The sequence below is a fragment of the Xiphias gladius genome, chromosome 19 (assembly GCF_016859285.1).
Source record: "Xiphias gladius isolate SHS-SW01 ecotype Sanya breed wild chromosome 19, ASM1685928v1, whole genome shotgun sequence".
Classification (NCBI taxonomy): Eukaryota; Metazoa; Chordata; class Actinopteri; order Istiophoriformes; family Xiphiidae; genus Xiphias; species Xiphias gladius.
Window position 1 is genome coordinate 21,884,559 of NC_053418.1, and position 13,734 is coordinate 21,898,292.

At 39.6% G+C, this 13,734-nt stretch overlaps 1 protein-coding gene across 1 annotated transcript in view; it reads left to right on the forward strand.

Annotated features, from left to right (window-relative positions):
• The window catches only part of si:dkeyp-14d3.1 (transmembrane protein 132C), a 130,831-nt gene that overhangs the window by 15,747 nt on the left and 101,350 nt on the right, over positions 1–13,734 (forward strand). Inside the window, exon 2 of the mRNA XM_040156112.1 lies at positions 10,902–11,790. Coding sequence (XP_040012046.1) covers positions 10,902–11,790 — 889 coding nt within the window. The remainder of the gene's footprint in view (positions 1–10,901; positions 11,791–13,734) is intronic.

The following is a 13,734-nucleotide window of genomic DNA, read 5'->3' on the forward strand; positions in this document are numbered from 1 at the left end:
CTATCATCCTATGTGTGACCTTGGGGAGAGGTTTACCAGTAGATTTGGGAAGGGAGCAGGGTTGCATATGGAGGCACTTAAGCATGCAAAGACACTGTGCTACGGTACTCTTCATTTACCAGCTGTTTTTCACTCCTTTCTATAAATAAAGGGGTTTCGGATAAAATCTTACCTCTGCACTGACTAAATAAACTGATTTAATTAACTTACGGATTTTACTACTATCATCCACCGCCTCCTGAGCAAACCTTCTAAAGCCTCACGATGTTGGCTTGAACAAATTGTAAGTAACAACAGTTCATTGTGAGACTTTCTGAATTGACCATAGCTTAACTCTGAAGTTATATTTGCTGGGTTTGTAAAAGTTTGTTATGGATTTTTCTTGACCCTAGGAGAAGTTAAGAATGTCATGGGTTGATTTACATTCTCTTTCATTATCAGAGGCTGCCTCTTACTCATCACACTCATCAGAGAAGCACAGTATGTCATTTTCAAGCTGCAAAATCACAGACAAGCATCACCATCTATAATCCCTCTGCTTTGCTTGTGCTGAATATTCTCTTAATTTGATTTTCGTTGGTTCCTTGATTTGGTGCAGCGTTAAGGTGATTTCCTGGTGATCACACTTAAAGAGGAGAACTATGATAGAGTTGAAGAAAAGAAAATTACAGTAACATTAAGTTCTAATCAAGGGCTTAGGTTTGGTTGTATCTTTGGTAAGGACATTTCTTGTCCGATTGCCAAAATAATATGCACACTTGTTCTCTATCTCTCTTTTCTCATTCATTTGCACACATGTACACACATAAAGAGCCTGACTCTGCAGAAAGTTTACTTGAATTGACTATGTGTTTGCTGATGTAACTTGCCTGAAACTGTTTCATGATAGATTTTCAATTAAATACTACAAGAAAAAAAGCTTGTAGGTAGTGTGCTACTCTGTTTGAACCAGCAATCTGCTGTGAGCCATTTTTCAAATCTCACATGAGATTCTTTAATTTTGTTGATTTGGTAAACACAAATCAAGAGTTTAATGGCAGAGCCACGGTGATCCTCACTCTCATCTTTAAATTATATCAAGAACGTTATTCTTGTATAATTTCTCATTCAGCTACTGAACTTATGGCAAGATCTTTCACAAGGAAATCAGAGCTTACTTGAGAGCCTGCAGCTCTCCTGTCTGTGTCTCTGTGTTGCTCAGGCTTTTGCAGACAGGATTTTAGGAATAAAACGATACCTTACATTAACAAACAAATCAGTTGTTACAATTAGCAGTGGCTAATTTAGTTTATAAATAATTTTCATGTCTTAATGACCCATATGCAGGAATCACTCTGCTTTCGATCCACTCATGGAAATTGGGAGGGAGACATTAAATAGAAAATATTTCTCCAACTAATTTCAAAGAAGATACAATTTTGGATCGATTTCAGAACATTCTTACTGATTAAGCTCATCTGTTACTTACACTTCAGATCTTCTTTAAAAAGGACCTGATGTCTTTATTCGCTTTGGGAGGCTTTTTAGCCTCACAAATGATCTAACATAAAAACCATTGTCCAGTGAATGCGTTTTCAATGCTGTGACATCTGAAACCTTTACACTATAAATACTTGCTGTTTCAGATTCACCACCACTCATCACCAACACCACCACTGCTACTGCGGGGGCTGCAGCTGGTCAGCAATGCGTAATGCATGTTCTAGAGCTGGGCAGACTTTTTTAGATCTGGCAGTCTAATCTGGCCTTTCTGTCTAGTGTGACCAGTGGTTTGCACCTTGTGGTAAACCCCCTGTATTTACTTTCATGAAAGCATCTCTTGATTGTACACTTTGACAATGATACACCTACCTCCTCAAGAGTGTTCTTGACTGTTTAGGTGTTGTGAAGGGTTATTCTTCACCACTGAAAGAATTCTGCGATCGTCCACTGTAGTTGTCTTCTGTGATTTTCCAGGCCTTTTGGTGTTGCTGAGCTCACCAGTGCATTTCCTCTTTTTAAGAATGTGCAAAATTGTTGATTTGGCCACTCCTAAAGTTTCTGCCGTCTGTCTGATAGGTTTGTTTTGTTTTTTCAGCCAAATGATGGCCTCCCTCATTTGCATCAACACCTCTTTGGACCGCAAATTGAGAGTTCCCATGAACAGCTACCAAATGCAAGTTCAAAGCTGGGAAACAACTCCAGACCTTTTATCTGCTTAATTTTTCATGAAATAACAGAAGAACAGGAAACACCTGGCCACGAAACTGATTGTCAGTCAATATTTTTGTTTTGTTAATTTGTTAATTAAAGATAAAAGTCTGCACTTCAGTCACATCTTGATGGCTTTGTTTCAAATCACCATGGTGCTGCACATTGGCAAAAATACGAAAATTTTCTAACTGTCCAAATACTTATGTACCCAACTGTATATCGGCATGGACAAATCAGCTACACCTTCACACTGGTAGGGATATGTCCCTACTGTCCATTCCAAAATCTCTCCCCATTGTTTTATTTTACATGATACACTGATTGTTATCAATAGTCATGTAATCCTCCACAGTAATCCTATTTCCCGTGTAATTGTTGTATAATTTCTAACCTAACTGAGCCCTCTTCTGTAGGTGGCCAATTAGTCCTTGTTGGATTTGTGTGCCGTTGTTCCTCTGTCTTAACTGAGCTCACTCACCATTTAATGTCCCTGTGCACCCACAAAGAGGCCTTCTGACTCTGTCCTGCAAATGCCTCTGTATTTAGCCTGATTTATGATACCTTTCTGCAATAAAGGCCAGTGTGAGGGGAAGAGATTCATTAAGGAGCCTAGTTTATGTTTTAGAAAAGTCCGGAGGGGCCACAAGAATACTGATTGGCACACAGATATGTGCTTGTCTCATCCCCCAAACCCAAGCCAAAAGCTCTCAGCCCTTTTCCCCTCCAGCCATGTGCAATGGTTGGCACAAAGGAGGTGCTGTTCTAAGCCCGGAGGATGCCCAGGATGCCCAGGGTTGTTGCCACTCAGTCTGCAGTCTCCTGCTGCAATAACACTGTTCCAGACATATCAGGCCTCCTCGGAGCACCTGGAGGCCCTTCTCAGCATCCCTTAATGACATCCCCACTGACCCTTCCAGCCACTAACAGCGGCGCCTATTCGGGTTCGTCTTTTCCATCCACAGCTTTACCAAAGCGGCACGGCATTGCAGTGTTTACTCTTCATCGGTCGATACTCTTTAATCCCCGAGATAATGCTTTCTCTCATGAACTCAAAATAGCTCTTCCTCCTCCGGAGTGAAGCCACAGACCCATTAGTCTTTATTAGCTCTTAGCGTCTTAAATGTGGCCATCCATTAGAGGCGAGGCAACAAACATCCCCAGCAGTTCCCTCAATAGCCTGCCAACACCCACACAAACACACACATTAATTTAAACAGACCCTTAATCAAGAACAATTATTGTGCATTGCATTCAGCTCATCTCAAAGATAAAGAAGAGCCACCTGCCTAGCATGTTCCCCTTGAAGGTTTCAAAACTTTGTATTGTGGCCCTACCTCCCTCCTCCATGACTCTTACTTACCAGCTAGGCATACTCCACAGACCTCTATCTCCCTGAATGATTTCTCTTCTATGGGGGCTGGCATGAAGTAATATCATGCTGTGTCATGTATTGATTCTTTTTTTCATCCCTATATCTTGAATTTCTTGGTGGGTCAAAAGCATAAATCATCCGCAAATGATCCTTGAAGGAAATATTGTATTTATTATTCTTGACGCATGGTCGCAAATTCAATAGCCCTTATTAATTGAACATGGAGAGAAATATGATGTAGGTAATGCAATGGGACTAGAGAGCTTTCTCTCATCTCTCATGTTTAAGACTGTCCTGCTTGGCATTCATGGCAATGTCCAGAATGATTTTGGGTCAGGATTAGGGTCAAAGGGAGTGTAATAGTAAACCTCGACAAAGAGTGTTTCTCTGTCAGCTTTCCAATATGATTAACTGTTTTCCGTCCCGAGAAAACCACATTTATACTACAAATGTTGTATGACCCTTTTGTAAGAGATTATTAAAAAATGAATCGCTTAAGCGAATCCAGGTATAATGGTAAGATCACTTTGCCTTTTCTCTGTTAATTTGTTCATTGTTGCTCACCATCTACTCTTGCTACTTCCTATTGAGCTTTCTGTCCTTGCTCCCTATTTATTGTCTGCCTTCACTTGTGTGATGAAGCAAGAAGACAGGCAACCGACCACCCAGCCACCCAGGCAGCCATTCACTTTTGTGTCCACCCATTTTATTATAGCCTGCAGTGGGCAGCAGGAATGTGGCCTCTCCTTCCCCAGTGTCCTCTGTTGTGGCTGTTCATTTACTCAGCCTCTGCAAGTGTGAAGGCTGCTCTTCGCTCCGCCAGTCCTATTCCAGCTCTACATATCCTAGCGTGGAGCACCAGTGGTAGAATCAGGGAGCTTGTATGATAGGAGGGGTGCTGCTTGGCTAGTTAGCACTCATCTGTGACCTGGCTTTCTCCCCTGCACACCTCTGCACATCGGTGTCTGACAGAAAAACTTCTGACTGGTCAAGTCAGAAACTGGGAAGCTTAAATTGACTGTATGTGAAAAAGTCGCATCAGATATTTCTAAGTGACAACTAAAATAATTAGAACTAAAATACTTTCTAAGGCTATTACAGGCTGTATGCTTGTATACTGCCTTAGAAACTAGATTACATGGAAAGTAGACCAGTGCTGACAGATTGAAAAATCCATTTCCTCTATGAGATTTTAAGATTGTCTTCCACAGAGCTCTGTTATGGCCCACAATAAAATCTGTGTTTGTTAAGTCCAAGTGTAACTTTGTCATTCAAATAATGTCAGCTGTCAGGACCTCTAACTAATGGGCTGACTCTGCAACAGTGGATGTCTGTGACTGACTGACTGACTCATCCTTTTAGCAACTTTTCTTCACAAAAGGACCTAACTTTCTAGACAAACGTTAGCTACTTTCTAATGAAAGGGACGCCAGTATTGCTTCGTTAGTGCAAGGTTGGGCTTTCCCTCCTCGGGCACACCTCTCCATGTGTCTCATTCAACTGACCGCACAGCAGCTGACACAGACGTGAATGAGTTTCTAACTTTCTCTCTAATTGATCATTTTACAAGCAAATATAGCCATTATGACAGCACAGCCGTTGTCTTTAACTTGTGTAAATGGTGATTTTGTCAGACGATGTCATGGTTTATAAAATCAGGATTTTAGCAGTGCAGGGTAGCAGCTTGGAAATGGCTTGGAAGTGACTGCTGGTTAACATGTAGTCTTAATGGGCCGCGTTTCAATCACTATTTCATACTTGTTGCATTGTCTGACAACAGACACAGAAAAACATGTAAATGAGAGCAGCTTAGTGGGAATTTGGCTGCATTAAAATACTGCATATGTGAGCACAGAGAGTAGAAGAGAAGCAAACAGATAAAGGGAGATCCAGTGACATACTATGTTTTGACCTAGTCTTGCTAGGATACTGTAGCTATCCTACATCTGCAAGTAACAGGAAATCTGTATCTGAACAAGACAGAGACAGTGACAGCGCTAACATGTGGATGTTTAGCAGGTATAATGTTAACCCTGTTCAGTATCCAGATTAGTGTGTCAGCATGCTAAAGTTTTGCTAATCAGCACTAAAAAAAAATGTTAAACTGATGTTGATGGGAATGCTATTAGTCTTGCAGATATTTAGTCATAAACCACAGCATCGGACAAATTAAAATTTTGACCTGATGATGGTTCTAGATTATAGAATAAAAATAGTTTAACATTTCATCCTGACATGATTGTCAGTATCAAATTTCATGACAATATATTAATTAGTTGTTTAGACATTTCATTCAAATCAAGAAATTCCAACCTGCTGGTACTGCAATTGGAAAAGCCAGGGGATCAAGGAAGTTACGAGGATTGATCCTCTGGGATTCATGTATATTTTTAACAAATTGATTGCAATATATCCAATAGCTGTCGAGACATTTCAAAAAAACCAAAAGTCTAAACTTTATTTTGGCACTAGAGGAAATTCAGAGGGTCACCAAAGTCATCAGAATGCATCCATTGAGGACCATTAATATCTGGACAGAATTTCTCCTAATCCATCTAATAGTTGTTGAGATGTTTCAGTACGGGTCAGAGTGGTTGACCAGCAGACCAACATGGCCATTCATAAAGCTATGCTACGAGATTCTAGTCAAAAAATGATAACTACTTGTGTGCAGACATACAGTACAGTGCTTTCATAATGGCCATTTACCAGTAACATTTTATGAAGTACCCATTCTCTGTATTAATTAGACGGGCAATCGTCGAGGTCTCATCCGCAAGAGGTCCTGACAGCTATTCCATGAGGAAAACACAGCCTCAACAGTATTTCCATATACAGAGGGGAGACAAAAATCCCTCTTTATTAAAAATTGGAAATGAAGACAGAGATTATAATATTAGAATTTATCTGGCTTAGCATAATGCTGGCTACCCTTTTACAATTTAATGCCACAGAATAGGGTACTTTAATTATACATGATGTGCATCATAAAGTGTATGCTGAAATAGACATTTTTCTCAGTTGAATTATCATTATTTTATCTTATATTATCATTATTTTTCTTTTGTCTTTGCATTTCTCTGCCAACCATGTATGAAGATAGAGCCAGGAGGCAGTTAGTTTAAGATAGCTTAGCATAAAGACTAGGAACAGGAGAAAAGGCCAGCCTTAAAATGCTTTAAAAATGACAACTGGTCATTTGTACACTTCAGTTTTTGTACACATTAAACAAACGAGACATAATGTGTTAATAAGTGAGCTTACTGTAGGTGCTAGTTGGTGGATTTAGACAGAGCCAGGCAAGCTGTTTCCCCGTTTGTAGTTTGCATTCAAAGCTTAGCTAGCCATCTGCGGGCTGTAGCTTTATATTTACCATGAAGACATGAGAATGTGACAGTCGTCTAAAATCAATCATTCATTTAAAATGCTTTTTTTTTCATAGTTTATTAATGAGAAGTGAGCAATGATTTATGTATTGATCTTTTCAATCTACTCTCTGCAAGAAAGCAAATATGCGCATTTCCAGAAATGGCGAATAATTCTTTTGATACAGAAAATTCTGCTGTACACTATTGATATAGTGCTAATATACAATCAATATATTGCATCCAGTGTGCAGTGATAACTGGTCCAACAGACACTATACCCAGAGCACATTCTACAGACTTTTCAGTAGTGTTCTGGGACACTTGTATGCCCCACTCAATCTACCTGAAAAGTTGTGACTGTTTCCCCCAAATATCTTGTTGCACCAAGTCCAGTCCTTGTTGCAAAGCAGTGAAATTGCTAGTGGGCCAAAGCTGGAGAGGGCTCACACATATTCCAAAAAAAAGGTTGTATAAAACAGGAGTGCCTAGAGAAATATTTCCTCAGGGGGTCCAGAAAGCTGAGCTTCACCCCCGCTGCACAGAAAAGCAAAGAGCTAGTGGAGGTTGAAAAGTAGGTTTGTATTGTATTTTTTAATTTCTTCTCTCTAGAACAAAGAATGGAGTGATTCATCTTGAAAAAGCTTTAAACAATTTAGTAATTCCAATCCATAACACAGGCTTGCTGATTTTGATTATGTTGGATTTGGGTTTGGGGTGCTCCAGGTTTTATTTGGTTTGAGATAGGATTATTTTCCAATTCATAACTACAGTGTCAGTTTTCAGGCATTGGCCTTACAGAAAACAAGGTCTGCATGCTTATGTTGAAGCTGGTTGAACTGGCACTCAACTGTTTGGGGGCAGGCACACACTGAAATACAATGAAAAGACCACCAGCGTAGCTACAGGCTTTGAGATCCATGCATTCATCCAAGTCTAAAGATAGCTTAAAGTTTAGGTGAGCCAAATCAATGCCCATCTCTGAATCTATCTGTGTCTTGTATGTTGTACTATTTGACAAAGTAACAGTTGGGTACAGACATACCAAGATCCTGATTTGTATTGGATTTTCAATTTTCTATTCCATTTCCTCTTTTCCACTAGACTAGCCTCTCATTTTATTAAAGGTGACTTTACTTTTAGATTCTGTGTGTACACAAGATGTGCTTCATTGTTTCGCATTAAATAGAATTCAAATAACTCCTTTGATACGTATGCTCAGTCTATCTTTTTGACAAGGTTTTTCCTAACATGTTTTTGTTCAAAGGCTCTTCTTGTCCTTGTGTCGCACTTGTAATTGTAAATAGTGAGAGACTTATTCATTTTCTGTGGGTCTTGCTGTATCTAGTTTGCTGGTAGCAAATATGAAAAGAGCAGTCTTGAGATTCAACAAATATTCATATGTTCATATATGAACAGTGGATCTTTTCCTCCCCGTAGATATGAGATTTTTTTGCTCTGAAATGTAATTGTTTTATATCTAAAAAAATTCAGTAGCCTCTTGTTGATGCAAAATGTAAGGTCTGTAAGTCAGTTTAATATAACATTGGTGGATCCAGTTGACAGTTAGTCATTTAACATGCGTTTTTCATAGTTTATTAATGAGAAATGAGCAGTGATTTATGTATGTAATCGTATATGTTCCAGCCTGTGTGTATAAACAGAGGTGGAAGCACATTTCAACACAGAGTGGGGTGCTCAGTCCTCTGGAGAGAGCTCTTTGCTTTACCTGAGACATGAGGGCTACAACATTAGAGTGAGTGTAACAGGGAGAGGATGACTTTTTTCCTGACGGTTTTGTCTTGCTGGACTATCAAGCTTTTCATTTGGGAGCAGCAGGATGCCACTTACACAACAATGCCTCTTGCCAACAAATAACACAAAGCCCCCGCTTGTTCAGGGTAAATATAAATTTACTCTGCGGTGCTCTTCTGCTCAGAAGTCTGTGTTCCTTGGTGTAAAGACAAGGTCTGTTCACTCAAGGTCTGTTTACTCAGAGGCAGCTAACTGATGCTTTAAGTAGGACTGGTGCTGTGCCAGGGTTGACAGTTGGAGCCTGCCTGCACCCTTGTATCCTTCAGTGGGACAGCAGCATTGAGGTCAAGAGGAGGACCGTGAATCAGAAATTCCCGACTGATTTGTAACCTGTCAGAATGGCGATCTACACGGGTAACCAGAGGAAAGAAATCCTCTGGCAGCCAGCCTGAAGATGGGAGTGTGCTGAGGGAGTGTAATCACACAGCGGATTACTCTTAAGAAGAAGGTCAAAGCCCAATTTTATTGTGATTATTGTGCTGTTCCTCAACCAGTGGGGCCATAGGTGATAACAAAGGGATCTTTAATTTGAATGTCTCATTTTCTCACTGTGAACTGTGTAACATAATCATAATTATGATTATGTCTTTAGTTGATTTGATAAGCAGCCATATCTGTTGTCTGGGCGTCTGAACATGGTTGACAACATCTCCTTCTTGTGTGTGAACAGAGTAGGTATCAATGACACTTTCAGAATTTTGTAATTGTTGGTCGTAGAGGAATACATTAGTTAGAGCTGGAGGCTCACTCAGACTACGGCTGGGCATTGATTAAAATATTTTGAGTGCTGTTACCGAAACCAGAACAATACTGATTGCAAAAAACCCCACTTATTTTCATACATTATTTTTAGAAATATAGAAATGCATTTCCTCAAACCAATTTTTAGTTTATCAAAAAAAGTAAATGATCTCAATTGTTAAATGTTGCAACACAAGCAGACATACATGAACTTTGCCTAAATTAAATAAAATTGGCAAGGTTATGATTTTAAGTATACAACACTATGGATTTCACCAGGCATTCGATTCCAACTTTTAATACTTTTTGATACTTGGTCGGCCACATTGCAGTCAGTACCAAATAAGTATTGAGCTTTGAACAAGGCTGGATCATCAAAAGGCCCACTTCATTGCATTTCAGTGGATATTGGTAATTTGATTAATTTCGCTATTTCGCACATTTCGTATCTAATCATATCTTTTAGAGGGACCCTTGATGTCAAAATATAGTTCTAAGACATTTATCATTTTAGTTTGTATTTTATTCACATGGTGCATATTCCCAAATACAATTTAATCAAATTACCACAAACTAACAGACAGTGTCGATCAATTTGATTGTCATTTTCCTGATGACAGGGGCCCAATGATATTCAGCTACTGATAAATAGCTGTTTGGATCTATGTATTTTTTTTCTTTTTTTCTTTTTTATATGATGTTACTGCTGCACAGCTCACATTTACTCTCTTGGTTATGAGCCTTCTGTACTGTGTAAAAAGAAACTTACAACAAACTAACTGGCACGTAGCCCTAACTGAGAGTGATGATATTACAATTGTCTGGCTAGTGCTTCAAAATGCCAAAATATTAAATTTACGATGGTACAGTATAGCAGCCAAATCTCATTTGAGTGCCTGGAACTAGTGAAAATACTTAAATGATTACTTGGGTTTAAAAATTGTTGTTTCATTTTCTATTGATCGGCATATTCATTAAGTGCTTATTGGTGCAGCACTAATAAAAACACTAACATTACCATGGGTTGTCTTCATACATTTAGAAGTACAGTACACATACAGTTATGTAACTCACCTTCGCCTTCTCACAACCTACAGCAATGTAACAATAGGTACCATGGAATAAGTCAAAGATTTTAAATATGGCATGAAATATACCGTATGTACCGTCCTGTAATAAATAGAACACAGTGCTATCAATATAGTGAATGGATAACCCACCAGAGTTCACCACACATAGAGAATACGTGTAGTGAAACAAATTTTTACTACTTCAAATGGCTTTCACCCACTTCTAGTTTGTAGTTTTCCTTAAAGACTCCGTATTTACACTGAGTGCTTTTTGGTAGAGTAGGTTACAACAAATGACTCTGTGGTGAGCCTCTCCTAACCTAGCTCTTCTCCTCTGCCTTGTAGTAGCCGACTGTCGGGTCTTAGAGGGATTGCAGAGATATTCCTCCATCCCCACATACCTGCCTGTCAACTACCAGCTGCTCAACGCCGACTTGGCGTTCTTCCTGAAGGAAGCCAATCAGGATTTCATGAGGAACTCTAGCCTGATGTCGAGGACTGAGCCCTTCTTCATCTACCAAGCTAGAAGTTTGCCGTCGGTGAATGGTAGCTATGGACCTCTTTCTGTAGAGCAACCTGTCCCTTTAGAGCTCCTCCAGAGTCCAGGGACTTTTCCTGCCTCTTCTGTTTTTACCTTCAACTGGAAGGTGCACACGTTTATCATGAATACCAAGATTCACCTGACCAAGCCCAAGGTCCAGGTTCTGTTCTATATAGCAGGACGGGACTGGGATGACTACAGCGCCATCGACAAGCTGCCCTGCGTGCACATGTTTGCTTTCCATGAGACCCAGGAGGTACGTGGCACTTGCCAGCTGAAAGGGGAGCTGGGGCTGTGTGTGGCCGAGCTGGAGCCACTGGCAAGCTGGTTCAGCCCGCCCAGTGTAGTGCCAGGACGCCAGAGGAACCTTGAAGTATCCGAGGGCACCCAAGTGGAGCTCTACTACATGCTGCAGTCCACAGAAGCAGGAGAGTGCCACTCAGAGGAAGCCAGGAAGGACAGCTTCATCCGCTCGAGCCAGGAAGGGCTGTTTGGTTCCTTCACCTCCACACCGCTCAGGAGGATCGGCGGCGTGAAGCTCTACCAGAACCCCACTCCTCCTCCTCTGGCTGAACACAGGCTGGATAATAACTTCATGGTCATGGTTCCAGCCACACCCATGAGACAGAGGGAAACCGTCTCTGCTTTTATCACGGTGTCAGCTTACTCTCCTGTGGAGATGTTTACTCTAAGGTAAGACATAATTTCTTTTTTTGTTGTTCCATGAAATGTCTGGCTGCAGACTTTCTCTGAGAGTCTCAGACTGTGGAATTCTGCAGCCAGTGACTATTGACTATTGCGTATTATATAGTCATTCTGTTCTTTTTAAAGGCAATATCCACACTAAGTCTTAAAAAAATTGTCCAAACTGAAACACTAAAAGAAATGGAACGTAGTCAAATCTCTTATTCTTTCTCCTCTTTTTACTTGCAAACACTAAGACTGGCATGATAGCGAGCAGACAGAGACTTATTACTTTGCAGGTTAGACTCTGTTCCGTCCTTTCCTGCTTTCCATGATCAGTTATATTGTGTATTCATTATAACAGAACATGACAACATAATTGTCATTGTCGTTCTCACTGACACATTTTTTTTCATTTTCTGAAGTCAGACAACTGAATGAGCATTAAATAATGATTTCATCATGGCTCATAAATGCTACCTGTCAACCAAGTTGAACAGTAGGCTAATCCTTTGCTACTGCACTGAGACCACTGATCAAATCATTATTGATTGTGTCAACACAAATATAAACGGGCTAATAGCGCCAACTTTACTGTGTGAATGGCAGTACTGGAATTCGAAATGAGCGATGAGAGCGAGAGTTTGAAGAAACACACAGCACACAACCAGTATGTGAAGGCTTGTGTTTTCATATTGGAAAAGTGATTATTATCACCTGTGTTCCAGACATAACCAGACAAGGTCAATAAGAGAATAAGTGATGAATCATCAAATCAGCTCCTGCACACTGTAAACACTTAATAAATTCAATAACTACTTTTCAGTCAATTTACTTTGTCACGCATTTCACATAAGGGATGACAACAAGCCTGCACACGCACACTCACAAATGATGATTTAACCAACAAGATATATATTAATTTGTGTGCTTTAGAGATGCTAGAAGGTAAATTTTGTTACATTAGGACAGAGGCAGCCTAGCTGTTTCTGTCTGGTCTTTGTGCTAAGCTAAGCTAACTGGTTGCAGCCACACATTTACTACATATTTATTTGGAAAGTGGTATCAATCTTCTCATCTACGGCTTGGCAAGACAGCAAATAAGCAAAATGTCAATTTCCCAAAAATGTTAAACTATTCCTTTAAAATGTGTCGTTACTGTGTTTTACCACATCAAATCTGGCCGTGAAATGACAGTTATCTTACTGTGTGACTTGGTCCAACAGAATACCTGACTTTTGATATTAAGTACATTACAGTATTTGCAGTACATACAAGTTCAGTTTTTATGTGTATAGTAGATGATGTGTTTTGTAAAATTTAGTGTTAACTTCACGGTAAACAAATTATAAACTTATTTAGTTTTTTTTTTATCTTGCCACGTTAACTATTATACAGTAACTTCAGTCAGGTAACCAAGCATTTCCTTTATAGTGAAGTAGAGAAAAAGCAGGGCTATCTCTTGGAAAAAGCATGATTCAGTGAAGCTGTTTATAGGTACTAATTACAGTGAACAAAGGAGACACAATGACTTAGATGATTTACATGCAGTGGAAATGAAGATGCCATTAATTAAAATGCATGTCCATTAGTGTAATGACTGAGGCAGATCTTAATCACACTGGTTTAGAACATTTATAAACCTTCTGATATGCCACAACACGGGGTCAAGCCAATTTGTCAACCTGTGTGAAAAGGAAAAGAAGCTGTATGCTGAATAGGAGTGTTTTCTGCTTAGGCAAGGTGAAAAGCACAGAAGCAATTTTAAAATGAAACATATTGATGTTTATATAAAGCTATTCCACTATGTTTTTCTTTCTCCAGTTGTTTAACAATGAAGATAATTTTCCCAACTAGCAAAAAGGATACGCAGTTTGTGCTTCAGGCTCAAAATTCGAACCAAGGTAAACAAGTTCACAACCGCTGTGAAGTTTAAAAAAGCCAAACAAATTC